Genomic DNA, 17,762 nt, shown 5'->3' on the forward strand with positions numbered 1-17,762 from the left:
CAATTGTACGGGGAGGAAATAATTCTCCTCGTATAATCCTGTTGACCAAGTCCACGCTCCTCCGTACGACGTCGCTTTGTCACCTGAAAACACAAACGTGAGCTAGCCGGCGGGTGTGTGCCGGAAACCTCTCCGATGCCTAAGTCAGAAAACTTGACAAATAAACAAAGCTCTAAGTTCTCAGGAAAATTGTGTTCAATTACCTCCTCCAAGGTGATGTTTATAGGCTTTTATAAGTTTCCCGTGGCACAATCCTGGTAGGACTTGTATTTCTCCATGCAGAGTCCTCCTAGGATTCATACTCAAAAGGATAATGCTTATCCTTTTACACCCTCCCCCACTGCTTAAACCAAGTGGGATGGTTTTCTCCACGGCCGAACTTCCATGTGACCGAAGTAAAATTGGCTATGCCGAGCCACAAAGGGCCGAACTGTCCTTACCTCGGTCTTCTCCTTTATCTTCTTACCTCGGCTGCCCCTGTTCAACCTATGGTGTGTTTGGACCGAACCAACGACTCTTGACCGGTATAACTCCCACACCGGTATACCTCTAAGGTCGATATAACTTCAAGGCCGGTCTAACTTCAAGTTGCTCCCAGGCCGGAGTACATTTACAATCTTCTAACCGAAGTAACTTTATCATTTGTGAGCCGAAGTAATTTCACCTCCTTGGGCCGGAGTAACTTTGTCTCCCCAAGGCCGGAGTAACCTTGCTCTCTTGGGCCGGAGTATCCTTTACGGCCTTTTTACTTAGTCCTTCGCGTTTTGGGCCTCAAAGCCCAACTCGTGGCTCGGCCCAATTTTTTCCCAAAAATTACCCTCTCAGGTGGTATAAATATTCATTTTAATATTAAAAATAATGATTAAATTGGAGAAAAAAATCATTTAAAATTAAAGAATAATTTTAATTATTTATTTTGATAAAGTTTTATTAGTTTGTATATATATATATATATATATATATCACCGTAACAATATGCAAATCTAATAAATTATTTTTACTTGCAAATTTGTCATCTAGCAACTTATCCCAAAAAAAACATGTGTAATAAAAATTTGATATTTGAAAGTTATTTTATTTTTGGGGGGTGTTGAACATTAATCTTCAGAATATGGAAGTAGAAGCAAGGAACCAAATCTTTCTTTTTGCTTCTTTCACTTTAGTTTATATTATTAAAACCAAAAAAGCAAAAGAAGAAACAAATTTTCAATGATGAAAGGGTAGCAAATTAGTAGCCATCCAACACTATTTTTGTTGTCGATATTCCATATTAGAGACATGGAATCAGTTTATACATGTAAAATTTCTCTTTAAGATCATATATAACTTCATTTAGTTGAATTAAAAAAAATATATATGTTCATATCTCTTATATAACTTCATTTAGTTGAATTAAAAATATATATATATATATATGTAAAATAAATATAGTCATTTTGTTTTTCATTTGAGATAATTTGATTTTTCATCTACTATTTTGGAGTTAATCTAGTAATAAATAATAAGTTTTAAAATTTTGAAATTGGAGAAATAAAATTGAGTTGAAATTAAACACATTTTATGAATAATCTCATATTAGTAGAGATTAGTTTCATAAAATTTAAACTGCAAAAAAAATTAATATTTGTATACATTTGATATTTTTAATTAAGTGTAAATTTTTTTTGATGACACATTAATATGACAATAACCTAAAATGAGACGACACGATAATACAGTAAAATAAATGGGTTAGGTTAGTATTGAAGAAATTCTGACACGAACATTTGTTGTCATTCATGTGTATTTGTTGATTCTTGGACACGGTGATATAATAGTTTTGAAAAAGAACAAGACACGTTTATGTGAAAAGATACCCATAAATATATGATTATATATATCATTTATATGAATATTTTATTCAAAGTTACTTTAAAAAATGAATATTTTATTACTATGAATAACTTTGAGAATATTTTTCATATACACGTAGTACTCAACATACAAATCACAGTGAATTCACTGGCCAAAGATTCTTGGACACCCACGTTGAAAGTTAAAGATGTGGGGGTAGAGTGATTGAAAAAAGCCTAGGCTTCAACTTTATTGTTGGGGAATTTTAATTTCACTGTAAGCAAGCAAGTAAGCTGATATAGCAGATGCCTTTTTTTTTAAAAAAAAAAAAAAAAAAATCATTTCTGAGTTCTATATAAAGGGCAAGTCAGATTGCAAGAAGACACACACAACACAAGCCTTCCTATTCTCTTTTTAGAAAGAGTTTTTGCACTTGTCTTGCTTTTGTCTACGTAGCCTAACATGGCCAAGGTGACACCAGGTTCCATGCAGGAACTGATCAAAAGTGACCGAAGTATGTTGATGGGCTCCGACGACTCTGTGCTGATGAAGCAAATTCAGGCAACTCATGCTCCAGATGGCCATGAAATCAACGTCAGACTTATTTTTCAAATCGTTGAGGATATCCTCACCCGTTCCGGCATGCATGCTCTAAGCTCCGTGACGGTACAAATATAAATTCTACATTAATCCTCCTCTTCCTTAAACAAAATGAAGTTTATGTTCCACTCATGTCAACATCAAGTGCTGCAAAAATGAATGTCATCATTAATTATTATTATCATTTGGTTTAAGCAAAAGAGATGCAATGCAGCAAATTATATTAAATCTGCAATTTTTTTCCGTTGTCGTTGCTGATTAATTCATTTGTGATTTGACTCTAGAGCATGGGCATCGAAGCACACGTGGAACAGATGGATGACAAAGGCCGCCGATACTCACTCGAGTCAGTGCTTCGTATAATTGATCGACTTACCAGCGAGGTGATCATAAATTTAGGAAAATGCTACATATAATCTAATTTCTTATCCTATTTTCTCACATCTGGACACAAAGTGAATGGATCTCTAGTAAATTTATTAATGTGAGTCCCATTGCTTTGTATTTGGTAGGGAGAAAAATGAGGTTAAAAAATGGGATTAACTTTGCTCATAAATTTATTTTAACACATACAAAATTACAGTAGTTTCATATTTCTTATTTTGTACAATACAATACATGATACAAAAATGCATGCATGTCCTTTTATAGTATTTATGCAATATGTAAGAAATGCTCCAATCATGAGATAAAGACTAGGGTAAGAGGCGTTTATTGGATCCCCTATATCATTCCTATAACTTGTATCATTTTTTAAAATTTTTATTTTAACCAATTCATTGGCATCTAGAGATTTATTTATTTTAGTTTTTGTTAATTATCTAATTAACTATTTGCATTACTATTTATCAATTTTAATATGTATTAACAGATACAATTCAAGTGTATTGGTGGCACAGATGTGCATCTAGTGACAGTCTCAATGTTTAACATGCTATCAAGCTATTCGTGGGATGCTAAGCTGGTGTTAACATTATCAGCTTTGGCATTGTACTATGGACACTTCTGGCTCCTCCTTCAGATTCATACATCAAACCCACTTGCAAAATCAATGGCAATGCTTAAGCAATTGCCACTCATCATAGAGCACTATGGCTCTGGCCCACTGAAATCCCGGTTTGATGCACTAAGCAATCTAATCACGGCCATGTTGGATTTGAGCCGGTGCATAGTGGCGTTGACGGAGCTACCCTCTTCATATGTCACACAGGATACGACTGCCTTGTCAGCAGCCACGGCCACTATCCCAATTGCTGTCTATTGGACCGTCAGAGGCATGCTTGCTTGCGCAACTCAGATCACTTGCCTTGCTTGCTTTGGCCATGAGTATGTTTTTGCCGTTAATGAATGCAGTTGATATAAAATGCGTCATCAAATGTTTATTTGATAAACAAAAATTAATTATGCATTACCTTATTCAAAATATCAATTTAGGGGTACAAAAATTATAGCAATTGATCACATGTAATGGTGGCGTTTCAACTTCAATAACAGTCTATGATTTTGAGAATTAACCTTGGTGGAATTTAATGGATATATGATGTCAAAAATTATCACTGAAACAATGTTACATGACCTATATACATATGTAGTTTCTTTCTTGACACTACATGTACATATAATTTCAGATATGCAGCATCTACTACAGAGGCATGGGAGCTATCCACCTTGGCTCACAAGATCAACAGCATACATGACCATCTTAAGAAGCAACTCGATCTCTGCTACAAACTCATAGGTAATTAAACGCTATGTCAATTGTGTGGATATATATAACTAGGAGGACTCAATTTGATACGAAATTGGGAGAAAAAACTGATGGAAAAATTAAAGTACTTTATTCACTGTAATCAGCTACTTAAATAGTAGAGTACATGAACTAACACAGCAACAAATAAGGAACTAACTGACTGTGAAAAAACAAATTTAGGAACTGACTAACCACAGTTGTAACAGACTCTTATGGACTTGGTAAACTAACAGACTCCTAAAAATTTGGACAAGCAAAGACTTAATCAAATTAAACTTTTAACACCCTTCCTTAAACTGAGTGCTCTTTTGACATTCAGTTTATTTAGAGAACTTCACCAGCTTATTTAGTTGCCTCCCTCAAATTGTATTCTCCATTGAACAAACACCAAGCAATCTCCGCAGCTTCACGAAAATGGCCAATTTGAGGGGTTTGGTTAGAATATCAGCAACTTGATCTTCACTTCTGCAGTAGATCAGATCAATGGTTTCATCCTTTGTGAGATCCCGTAAGAAATGATACCGTACATCAATATGTTTGCTTCTCCCATGTAGAATAGGATCTTTTGACAGTTTGATTGCTGAACTACTATCACAATACACTGGAGTGGGACCTTGTTGATGATAATGTAATTCTTCAAGTAGTTTCCTCAACCAAATTGCTTGACAAGCACACGACGCAGCAGCAACAAACTCTGCTTCGGTAGTGGACAAAGTAACAATTTGTTGTTTCTTTGATGACCAAGAAACAGCACCTGAGCCCATCATAAAGACATAACCTGAGGTGCTTCTTCTATCATCTGGATCACCTGCATAGTCACTATCAGTGAAGCCAAGTAACCCAAAATTTCCTTCCTTTCTATAAAGAATACCAAAATTAATGGTCCCAACCAAGTATCTGAAAATTCTTTTGGCAGGAAGGAGATGCAACTGCGTAGGATTTTCCATGTATCTGCTGATAAGACTAACTGCATGCATAATGTCTGGCCTGGTTGTAGTCAAATACATAAGACTTCCGACGATTTGCTTGTAAAGAGTGCTGTCTACTTTCCTTCCTTTATGGTCTTTGATTAGCTTAAGACCATGTTCAACTGGTGCAGTAACTGAATTACAATTCACCATTTGAAACTTGTCCAGCATTTCTCGAACATATTTCTTCTGTGAAATAAAGATTCCAGCAGAAGATTGTGCTACTTCAATGCCAAGAAAGTAGTGCATCAGTCCAAGATCAGACATTTCAAACTCAATCATCATTGATTGCTTGAAATCATCAAACATAACACTATTGTTTCCAGTGTAGATTATATCGTCCACATATAAACACACAATTAAAATCTCACCAGTAGATTTAGATTTGATAAACAAAGTATGCTCATATGGACATTGTTGAAAGCCTGATTTGGAAAAATATGTAGCTATGCGACTATACCAAGCTCGAGGAGCTTGTTTTAGCCCATACAGGGCTTTTTTTAGCTTGTATACCTTTTTCACATTCCCTTGTTGCACATACCCCGGAGGCTGATCAACATATACTTGCTCTTGCAAATCACCGTGTAGGAACGCAGATTTTACATCCATCTGAAAGATTGGCCATGAGTTTTTTGCTGCCAATGCAAGTACCAATCGAATGGTATCATGCCTCGCAACTGGAGCAAAAACCTCTTTGTAGTCGATGCCAAATTCTTGCTTATAACCTTTTACCACTAGGCGAGCTTTGTACTTGTCAACTTCTCCTCATTGATTCAGCTTTGTTTTGTAGACCCACTTCACACCAATTGATTTTTGTCCTTTAGGAAGATCTGTCAATTCCCAAGTGTTGTTTTTCTCAATAGCTGCAATTTTTTCATCCATGGCTTTCTGCCATTTTTGATCTTTAACAGCATCTTGGAAAGTAACAGGATCACAATCTGAGAATAGAGCAAAATGTACAAGTGGGTCATCAGATTGATCAACACCACTTACCTCATAATCTTGCATCCATGCTGGTCTCTTTTTGGTACGTTTAGGCCGGATTATGGTTGAAGTTTCAGAGTGATCTTCTTCAAGTGTTGCTGTTGGTTGACTTGAAGAGCTAGAATGCACTGGTTGTTGTTCACCAACCGTAGGCTGCGGATGTCTTTCTTCATCATCATCATCATCATCAAAGCTTATAGGAATGTTCTGGCTTGAACTATTGACAACATTTGTCAATGTTTTCTCTTCATCAAAGATCACATCTCGACTAATGACGATTTTCTTGGTGATGGGATTATACAATTTATAAGCCTTTGAGTGCTTACTAACCCCTAGAAAAATACACTTTTCTTCTTTATCATCAAGTTTCTTCCTCTTCTCATCTGGAACGTGTGCATATGCAATGCACCCAAAAATCCGTAAGTGGTCGACACTCGATTTTCTACCACTCCAAGCTTCTTCAAGAGTCCAATTACGAACTGCCATGGTTGGACTTCTGTTTAGGAGATGTATACTCCACAAGACTGCCTCAGGCCAGAAACTCTTCGAAAGAGGACTTCTATTCAGCATACTCCGCACCATATTTAAGATTGTACGATTTTTTCTCTCCGCAACACCGTTTTGTTGTGGTGTGTAGGATGTTGTAAGTTGTCTTTTGATTCCATGCATCTCACAAAAATTTGCAAATTCCCGTGAGTTGTATTCCCCAACACGATCAGTTCGAAGAGTTTTGATATATTTCCCAACATCTTTCTCAACAAGAGCTTTGTAATTTTTGAATGCCAAGAAAGCTTCAGATTTTTCCTGCAAGAAATAGACCCATGTTTTTCTATTGCAGTCGTCAATAAAGGTAATAAAGTACCTTTTGTTACCATTGGATGGTGGATTAATAGGCCCACAAATATCATAATGAACCAATTCCAGCACCATCTTGGCTCTCCATGCTTGTCCTTTTGGGAAATGTTCACGATGCTGTTTGTCGATGATACACTTTTCACAAACTTGCTGAGGATGATCAATCTGTGGAAGACCAGTCACCATATTCTTTTGATGGAGCAACTTTAAACCAGAGAAGTTCAGATGCCCATAGCGAAAATGCCATAGCCAAGCTAAATCTTTCACCATAGCAGAAAAGCAAGGAAGGATATCATTCTGGATGTATAGAGGAAACATCCGATTTGCTGTCATATTCACTTGAGTGATCAGACCCATCTTTGGATCATGAATTCTGCAGGTTCCTTCTTTAATGGTGATCTCATATCCCTTTTCTTGAAGTTGACCTACACTCAACAGATTAGTTTTCAAACCTGGTACATAAAACACATTTGAAATAGTCTGTTTAGCACTTTTGGAAGTCTGAATTTGAATGGTGCCCTTCCCCATAACAGAGATAGTAGAATCATCTCCAAATTTGACAGTGGAATGGAATGACTCATCTAATTCAGAGAATATAGACTTGTTTCCACACATATGATTACTAGTTCCTGTGTCCAAGTACCACATTCTTTTATGGGTATCTTCAGTTATGTTGTAAGCCATAAGAAGAGAAACCTCTTCTTCCTTCTCCGCAAAATTTGATTTTGCTCCCATTTCTTGATACAATTTAGTCCTACATTCAGAACAATAATGACCATACCTTTGACATCTGTAGCATTTGACTTTGGATTTGTCAAATGGTTTTGATTCCTGGTTTCCACTTTGATGATTATCTCGTCCTTTACCTCTACCTTTAGGGTCATGAACTTTGTGGAGTGATCATTGTTACTGTTGCTGCTTCTTCCCATTCCTTGACCGTATCCCTTCTTTTGGAAAGATTGGTTGTTGGATGAGTATTGTAGCTGCAATGCTTGTTCCACTGCTACATGCTGATTAATCCGTTGCTCGTGGACTCTAAGCGAACTCATCAATTCTTCAATGGAAAGGGCATCAAGATCCTTTGATTCCTCAATCGAGCAGACCACGTGTTCAAACTTCAAGGTCATCGATCGAAGAATCTTCTCGATTATGGTAATGTTTTCCATCTTGTCTCCGTTGGTTCTCATCTTGTTTGCGATGGACATGGTTCTGGAGAAGTATTCCTCAATTGACTCTGTCGGTTGCATGCGAAGAGTCTCAAACTCCACACGAAGTGCTTGAAGGTGTGCTCGTTTCACCTTTGCAGTACCTTGATACTTCTGCCTCATTGCGTCCCATATTTGTTTTGAAGTATCTTTGGTGAGAATCGTCTCCAAGATTGTTCGATCAATTGCTTGGAACAAGTAATTCTTTACCTTCAAGTCCTTCAATCTCTGTTCCTCCAGCTTCGTTTTCTGAGTATCCGTCAAGGTGCTAGACTCTGTTTCTAGAAGACCAGTTTCAACGAGATGCCAATATTCTTTGGATCTCAAGAAATTTTCCATCAGCATGCTCCAATGGTCATAGTGACCATCAAATCTAGGTATAGCAGGTTGCACAAAAGTCTCTAATGCCATTAAGAGAGATTGACTGCTATTGCTCAGAAATAAAATAAAAAAAACACACCAGAGAGTAGACAAGAGCTTCAGCTCTGAGTACACTGTCTACTTTCCAATTCAGAGTATTTGGCTCTGATACCACTGATACGAAATTGGGAGAAAAAACTAATGGAAAAATTAAAGTACTTTATTCACTGTAATCAGCTACTTAAATAGTAGAGTACATGAACTAACACAGCAACAAATAAGGAACTAACTGACTGTGGAAAAACAAATTTAGGAACTGACTAACCACAGTTGTAACAGACTCCTATGGACTTGGTAAACTAACAGACTCCTAAAAATTTGGACAAGCAAAGACTTAATCAAATTAAACTTTTAACACAATTGCTCATTGTAATGTCCTACATGTGGATGAACTAATTCTAACTAAATATTATTGTTTGATGCCAGAGGAGAAAAAGAATGTTGAAGCTTATGAGGCACTGCTGCATATCTTTGAAATGGTCTACATAGACAACATGAAAGTTCTCAGGATGCTGATTTATCCCAAGGATGATCTGCAGCCACTCTTTGATGGTTCTACTAAGAGAAGGGTTTGAACATTGACTCTACTAGTAGTATAGTAACTACCATTAGTCTGATGAATCTATCAATGACACATGTTAAGATTATGAGTAGACTAAGGTGGTTGTATTTGTTTGTGGGATTAGTCCATTGGACTATGTATCTTTAGTCAATCTCGAATCTCATATTTGGATACAAAAGTGAATTTTTGGATTGATAGGCCCTTATATCTCCCCATATGAGGAACTAGGGTAATGGGATACAAAACGGGGGATTATAGGGTGTCCAGATTAGGGGGCTGAAAGGCAAAAATATCTTCAAATTACAGTCATTACACCATGATGTAATTTATGTCTAGTGATTCCAACCCCCCCCCCCCCCAAAAAAAAAAGAAAGAGGGATAGAATAGGATTCTACTAATCCCCCTCCCTAATCTAAACATTCCAAATGTGGGATAGGATACATAATCGTAATTCGTAAGGGATTAATATTCCCAGGACTATTAATCCAACCAAACAAACACTGCCTACTTGTTTTCAACATTTGTAGCCGTTGCATGTTTATTGATTTCTTTGCCTGTATGGCCAAAAACTGGATAATCTGAAAGTTTTGAGGAGGAAGAATGTATTATTGCTGATATCAAGCCTAGACATCTCTCCGGATGAGCTTTCAATTCTTGAACAGATTTATAATGATTCTCGTCAATATGGAACAAGGTTAGATAATCTGTTTGAGATGGTCTGGATCCCAATTGTGAACCAATCAGTGCAGTGGACAGAGCCCATGCAAAGGCAGTTTGAGAGCATGCAATCCACGATGACATGGTACACGGTGCACCACCCCTCATTGATTGATCGATTGGTGATTAGGTTCATCAAGGAGAGGTGGCATTTCAAGAACAAGCCCATCATTGTGGTGCTGGACCCACAAGATAAGGTGGTGAGCCCATCCACATGATGTGGATATGGGGAAGCAATGCGTTTCCTTTTACCAGCTTGAGAGAGGAAGCCCTTTGGAAGGAAGAGGCTTGGAAGGTTGAGTTGCTGGTGAATGGTATCGACCAAACGATACTCAATTGGGTAAACATAAAAAAAAACATAAAAACTTACTATTTTATTTTGTCTAGCTAGATAACTATTGTTACATTAATTTGGTCCAATTGATGACATCTATTAAGAAATATAATAAAACTCAAAAGGCAAAATAATTTATTCAACAGTAAATTGACTATTTCAAATTGGATGTCATCTCTATATAATACTTTTTACCTTTTAAACTGATATGATCAAATTATTGGGTTTGATAACTAACATGTGATTCGAATCGACTTCTTTTTATTATAGATTAGAGAGGGAAAATACATTTTCTTGTATGGAGGGGATGACATTGAGTGGATACGAAGATTCACAACCATGGCGGACTCTGTTGCGCGGGACGCACACATCCCTCTGGAGATGGTCTATGTCGGAAAGAGTAGCAGAAGGGAACAAGTCAGGCGAGCCATTCAAGCCATCAATACTGGTAAAATGGGGACTGCCTGGCAAGAGCCTATGATATGGTTTTTCTGGACTCGGCTAGAGAGCATGCTCTTCTCCAAGATTCAACTTGGCAAGGCTGATGATTACGACCCCATGATGCAAGAAATCAAAAAACTGCTTAGCTATGACAAGAGCAGAGGAGGATGGGCTGTGTTCTGCAAGGGATCGGAGGTGGTGGTCAATGGGCATGGGACCACAGTGTTACCTACTTTGGTGGAGTACACTGATATATGGAAACAAAATGTGGTCACCATAGGGTTCGATAAATCGTTCAAAGATCACCATGAGAGGCTTCATGGGATTGAGCACCTGTGTTGTCGCTTCGAATTCCCAAGCATGGTGGGAAGGATACCGGAGAGCATGAAATGCCCAGAGTGCTTGCGTAGCATGGAGAAGCACATCACCTTCATATGCTGCCACGATGAGAATCCTGCTACCAACATACTTGACTGAAATATCCCGATGTTGAATGATTATTATTACACTACTGCGATTGAAATATGAATAATGCTTTTTGTGTTTTATACGTATATCTTTTTGCTCTCGTGTAATAAGATTCCAGTGTGATGAAATGTAATTGTCAAGCTCACTCATATGGGCTTTGATATAAAAGAGACAATTTGATGTTCATTGGATAATGTTTTTCCTCCTTGGAAAGTAGTTGTTTTTGTTGGTTTTTTTTTCTTTTTCTTTTTTTCCCACTCATTCTTTCACCAATCCATAGGGAAAAATTCAAATTACTTTTTTAAGTTTGATAAATAACATTGATTAAGTTTTGTGAAATCTATTTTTAGGTATTGTAGCTTCTCCACTAGGGAAAAGAAATAGGGAAAAATTCAAATTACTTTTTTAAGTTTGATAAATAACATTGATTAAGTTTTGTGAAATCTGGTTTTAGGTATTGTAGCTTCTCCACTAGGGAAAAGAAAGAAAAGGAAAATGATTGGTGGCCCTAAAAAAATTGCCCCTAATACCCCTAATTTCCAATTTTGGAAACTGTTTTTTTTTTCTTTCTTTTTTCCTTTTTTTTTTTTTTTTTTTTTTTACCTAAAATGGACTTTCGGGGCATTCGAGCCCCGAAGTCTCGGGCCCTCAATCAGCGTTGGAAAGAAAAATAGTGAAGAGGAAAAAATGAAAGCAAGTGCAATAACAAAGGAAGTGTCGGAGGATAATAAAATGATTGAAAATCTTGTATTTTTTCTTTTTTCCCCAATAGATCTGATGAAAATATTTATTTATTTTTTAAAATGAAGATTTAAATTAAAATTAAAAATTATTTAATTTTTAAACTCTATTTTAAATATGAAAAAAAAATGTGTGGTGTATGTGTTTCAAATGCTAACGGTCATTAAAAGTATTTTAGTATAAAAAAAAATTAGGGCAAATATATTTTTTGTAAAACTAATTATGGCAAATACTTGAAGGATTTCTTGTGAGGGAACTCAAAAAACAAAGGAAAATATGAAAAATTCTATATATCCCTTGTGTACTATATATATTTTTAATTATGTTATTTAAAAAAAAAATTGATTAATTTTTTTAATTATAATTAATGAGATTTTTTATTATGTTTGATTATGATTTTTTTTAAAATTTTATTTCTCTAATTATATAACTCATAAAATATAAAATTATGTTAATTTTTAAAATTTTAAATTATGAAGTGAATATGATATGCACTCTAAAATTGTTTGAGAGATGTGAGAGACACAACAAAACAAAACAAAACCCTCGTGTCGTCAGTAAAATTTCAATTTGTGAGTTAGTTTGTATATGAAGTTGTTGTTCAGTTCTTCCCGAGTCTTCAATGGCGTCTCTTGTCCAGAAACTACTCACAAAGCAATCTGTCAAATATATTATCCCTACTTTTAATAAACTACATCCCCCAAATCTCATATCTCCTCTCTTCACTCTTCCCCATCTCACCGAACCCAAACCACTCCATCCCCACAACCACAATGTAAATCTCGATTCGGATTCGGATTCGGCGGTTTCTTCTCTTTCGACCCCGATCTTTCCAAGCTTTCCATTTGGGTTTTCTCTAAACCCTATTTCTTCAACTGGGTTTGTGCCTTTCATGGCTAGCGACACTCCGATGATGATCTGGGCTGATAGCGTGAAGAAGAAGAGAAAAAGGAAGATGAACAAGCACAAGTACAGGAAGCTCAGGAAGCGTCTCAGCAGACAGACTTAGCTTCATTTTGGTGGTGAGAATATCGAATGTTTTCGGAATTTCGGCGATGCGTTTAATCTTGTTTGTTTATTGTTCTGATTAACCTAGGGTTTCACATTTTTTAAATTTCTTTGGTTTTACTCTGAAGAATCAATGAATTTAGTAATTTACTCATCGAAGTTTTATTCTTCATGTTTGTTGGACTCCCCTTGATTTGTTGAGCATATCCACTGCATTTTTGTCTATTTTGATAAATATATTTTAACATGCTTCTGTTCTGTCCAGGAAGAATGAGTGTAGAGACTACAGCATTACTTTTACTCAATTGTATGAATGATTTGATTTGATTAAATTAATATTCTGAGATGGAATCATTCTACTTGGAAGCTAGAGTTTTGTGTGTATAGAGACCTAGCAACTAGATGTGACAACTAAATTTGATTTGCCCTTATAGAAGATTGATGGTACTATCTTTTCACCTTTGGCTATCAGTTCTATTCTATGATATATGTTGATGAACTTAACAATGATTCTTAATGGGACAAGGGGTAACAAGTAATTAAATGAAACAGGTGACCATGGATCAATTTGGTTATGTGGCCTACATGAAGATGGGCTTACTATTCTCACAAATGGGTGTAGTTTATTAATTGCATGGAGAGGGATATCATTACAGTTCCCATGCTCTTACAAACCTGCTTAATTCCAAAGATTTTTGGGGTGCTTTCTCATAATTTGCTTTTTAAAGATTTTTGTGCTAAATATGTTTTATTCTTTCATGATAGTTTATATTCTTTTCGGCTAAAATCAAAGCATGTGCCATGAATCATTTGTGTACAAGGCGTACTCATTAGGATTAGAATATTTGATGGGATCATTCTCTTAGAAAAGTTATATGGATTTAGACGGAAAGGATTTTGTTATCCTGGATTTAGATAATCAAGAAGAATTTGGGGGTATATAGAATTTTAAAATTATTTGTAAGTTGTGGTACATGTGATTTTATGATTTTATTTTGACTTAATCTTTTGGCATGCTTGAGGTTGGCTTACGATGTTGAAGTTTCAATGAAAAATCTTGAAGATAAAACAATGTCTGATGAGGTTCAGAGAGTGAAGCATTGGTTTTTAAACAAAAAATGCTGTCTGCTTTTAGATAGAAGTGACCATGTTTACTTTTAACTACTATTTGTTGCTGATCAAAACCAAAAGAAAAATAAAAAAAAGAGAGAGACAGATTAAATTTATAACGGTTACCTTCTTTGCATAATCAATGACTTAGTGTGGATGCAAAACCCCATCTCTCTAACCTATTTTAAAATTTTAAATGCTTAATCTTATAAAACTACCTAAACTTTTGAGTATCTCACAATCTTGGTTATCAAGGTCTGTATAAGTTAATGCATCATGATTTATCATGCGATTCAAACCTAAGAAATTAGACAACACTTCGGTTGTGTTTGTTTCATAGAAAGGATTGGAAGGTTTGAATGTCCTGAGATCATTTTTCCTGAGACATCCAATTCCAAGACTATTTTCTACTTCTATCCAGTCCCATCTTGTGTTTGGGTTGTGTGCGATAATGGATGGGATCATACATTATTGCCATTGGCTCATGTACCAGTTTATCCCACGATCCATCTTGTTCCGGTATTTTTATCCAATATTCAATGGATATAAAGTCGAGGCTGGAGAAATTATCCAGTCACTTTATGATCACCCAAAAATGGGGTATGTGGCCTACCTAAAAAATACATGGGCTTTGTGGGCCCCCAAAGATTATTTATCTAATCCCACACTTTTTTTTCCCCACAAACAAATGAAGCCTTAGCGTATGATGTAGAACCTTTGGATCTTGGAAATGGCCTTTTGGTTTAAAAGAAAATTTTGCCGTAACAGATCGAAATACTTAAAAAATTCAGTAGTTTTTGTTTTATTTAGTGATTTTAAGACAGTTTATGGTTTTTAAGTGTAGTTCATTCTATATCAGTAAAGCCTGGGAAAACCTAATGATATGTTTCACTGAGAAGCCGTAAAGTTGAAGTCTATAGCCTTGTTACATTATAAAATTGGAATAAAATAAAACGAAGAATGGACTGAAATGGAAGTTAAAATGCAAATATATATATATAATTTTTCATTTCCAAGGTGTTGTTTGTTACTGCCTGGTTGACAAAAAAACAAAACCATTCTTGTAAAGCTCACTTTAGGGATCATTTAGAGCCATAAACAAATGATCTGAAGTGTTTCCATTCGTTGGAATGAAGTCTAGCCCCCATCTCTGTTCCAGGGTCTTTGTGACTTATCTACCAGAAAGTTGCTAACTGATAAAAATGAGGCATTCTTTTGTAGAAAGAGAATGGCTTTCTTAATTTGGTTAATATTCGGGACTTATCACATAACTTATTTAGTCAATTATTGGGCAGAATTTTGGGGATGGTGCTGTAGTTCTGGATTTTTTGGTTATCGTGAGTTTATTGTAAAAGACAGTACAATTATGAGTTGATTGGGAGATCTGTTGATACTTAGCCACCGCGTTTTCAGTAAGTACTAGTTGCAAAAGACATATTAGAAGTCAAATGTTGTTGTGGGTTCAATTTTTTGAGATAATTGGTGTAGGCCTATAGTTCCTTGCTCTGTTTGCTCTCTTCATTGATTGTGTGATGCCTTGTGTGGAACCAGTTTTCATCTTGTCAATCGGCTGAAATGATGGCCGATGATTAAAAATACCTCATTCACATATAGTCTTGTCAAAACAGGATATCACATTGTTTTGGATCTCTCTCATTCACTAGTTCGTTCTCATAAAAAAAGCATTTTCTACCCTCAGCCTTCACTTTAGAAATTTTTTTTTTTTTTTCTCTCTTTTGGTGCTGCTGTGTGGAACGAACTATATGGTAGATAAGTAATTGCAATTAAACTTTGAGAAAGAGACATATATGATCACAGATGCTAACCATGATCCTGACTTTGAGGATACTTCTCTCCCTGCTGAAGTTATTTGGCATAACAATTATTGTAACCATGTCATGCATCTTTATGTTTGGATGATCTGAACACAGGCATTTGTGTGTTTTTAAGCGGTGGGTATACCTACACTGCTCTAGATTAGGGGGACAATACTTCCTAATTTTGATACTCAATGTTCTTGATGGAGGGGACAACTTCACTTACACCTTACACAATCTTAAAACCCCGAGTATCCATTGCTGCCTTAAAATAATCAAGTGGGGTTGCCATTTTAATACGAATTCTGGTGGCCATAGTGTCAGAATTCCAATCCTTAAGTTTGAAGCTGTCATTGAATGTTTTACAGAGTCACGTCCCTTGCAATCTCAGATGAGATGAATCTAAAGATCACCTCAGTTTCACTCTCACCCATTGTACTAACCTTGTTTTGTCAATATAGGGAGACTGATAAGGGTCATTGGATCGGATAGGAGTGATAAGCGTTTTCGGGTTCTCTTGCTGCAGAAGAGTTCAGATATGGTCAATTGCAGTGAGGTCCCCCACAGTTTGTCTTTAACCTTATGGACCATCCCAATTTTATGACACGAAACATATGTATGCTGGTTCAGTCTTTTCTGACTTTATTTCAATTGTTATTTAGTCAGTTTCTCTCTGTTTTACTGTGATTTTGGTTATTATTCCCGACAATAAGGTCCTTGGAGTCTATGGTAGGGGGCTGGTTTTTACATGGGTCACCATTGCAATTGATTATGATAAATCATTACTATAATGCACACTGACATGTGTTGTCAACCCAACACAGTAATGTACAATTACAAGGAAACTCCCCCAAAAAAAAAAAAAAAAAAAGAGAGAGAGAGGGAGAGAGGAGAGAGGAGAGAGAAGCCCTTGAGTAGTGGAAAAGAAATAATTAATCTATGTTAAGGTAAGAGAAGCCCTTGAGTAGTGGAAAAGAAATAATTAACCTATGTTAAGGTAAGAGAAGCCCTTGAGTAGTGGAAAAGAAATAATTAACCTATGTTAAGGTAAATGATTAATTGTGTTGTAATATTCTATTATTTTGTGGCATTTTATTTATCATGTGGTGTGGGAGATCTATTAAATTAATATAATAATTATATATTATGAGAAAAATATAAATTATGATATGATAATGTAATCATCGTATTGTTATTAAACAAAGATTTAACCCTCCTTGAAACATGCCGCAAAATCAGTAATGCTAGAGATTAAAACCCAAATTCAAAATATATATATATATATATATATAAAATTAGTATGATTTAAATTTATTTTAAATATGATCACACTTGAAATGAATTTGAATTATATATTATTTTTTTAGGATTTTTTGGGTTATTCTTAGTCATCCTCCAATTGAGCTATTGTTAATAAATAAATAAAATAAAATAATTCGACAATAGTTATATGAAGAAGGGAGGAGAAAGTCCAAGAAATGAAATACAAAATATATGTTACTTTTTTGTTTTTGGTTTTGGACCAATGATAACTGGAAGAGATGTTAAAAAAGAGAAAAAGAAAAGTTAAACAGTAAAAATGGAAAGCGATTGAGAAATGAAAGGCAGAATGAAGTAATGTTAGAGATTATGAAAAAAAATATCGTAAAAGATTATTTATTTTTGGATTATAAATATAATAAAATATTATACACTAATTAAAGATAAAAAAGTTTTATGAAAATTTTTTATAAAATATTTTATGATATTTTTTTCATAATGCACCGTTGTCCTGCCTGAATTTGCCCTTCACGTACTTTTGTTTGTCGGTAATTAGCTGTTTTTTGGTTTACATGGTTGAGGGTTGGAGGCTCACATTACATTAAAGACAAGTTGTCTTAAAAACTCAAAACAATCATCCCAAATTTTCAAAAAGTGTTTTGACAACACCTAAAAGAGGAAAATTAATT

At 35.4% G+C, this 17,762-nt stretch overlaps 2 protein-coding genes and 2 long non-coding RNA genes across 4 annotated transcripts; 3 read left to right on the forward strand and 1 right to left on the reverse strand.

The window, feature by feature from the left end:
* Positions 1-2,217: 2,217 nt before the first annotated feature.
* On the forward strand, positions 2,218-3,101 carry LOC114323101 (uncharacterized). Its single transcript, XR_014348171.1, has 2 exons — positions 2,218-2,499; positions 2,718-3,101. It is a non-coding gene; the product is annotated as an uncharacterized LOC114323101 (long non-coding RNA).
* Positions 3,102-4,542: 1,441 nt separating this feature from the next.
* LOC114298399 (retrovirus-related Pol polyprotein from transposon TNT 1-94) lies at positions 4,543-5,760 on the reverse strand. The gene has a single exon (XM_082922130.1). It carries the CDS (start codon positions 5,758-5,760, stop codon positions 4,543-4,545), a length of 1,218 nt encoding a protein of 405 aa, XP_082778256.1.
* A 3,983-nt stretch (positions 5,761-9,743) lies between these two features.
* On the forward strand, positions 9,744-11,323 carry LOC114323102 (protein SIEVE ELEMENT OCCLUSION B; the record flags this gene model as incomplete). The annotated part of the gene is given in 3 exon segments (XM_028270583.2): positions 9,744-10,101; positions 10,104-10,234; positions 10,499-11,323. Coding segments are annotated over 3 exon segments (1,137 nt in total), but the record flags the coding sequence as incomplete, so codon positions are not given.
* Positions 11,324-12,393: 1,070 nt separating this feature from the next.
* LOC145805906 (uncharacterized) lies at positions 12,394-16,560 on the forward strand. Its single transcript, XR_014348186.1, has 2 exons — positions 12,394-12,900; positions 16,275-16,560. It is a non-coding gene; the product is annotated as an uncharacterized LOC145805906 (long non-coding RNA).
* Positions 16,561-17,762: the final 1,202 nt, after the last annotated feature.

This window comes from Camellia sinensis, chromosome 1 (assembly GCF_055761805.1).
Source record: "Camellia sinensis isolate YWXY chromosome 1, ASM5576180v1, whole genome shotgun sequence".
Taxonomy (NCBI): domain Eukaryota; kingdom Viridiplantae; phylum Streptophyta; class Magnoliopsida; order Ericales; family Theaceae; genus Camellia; species Camellia sinensis.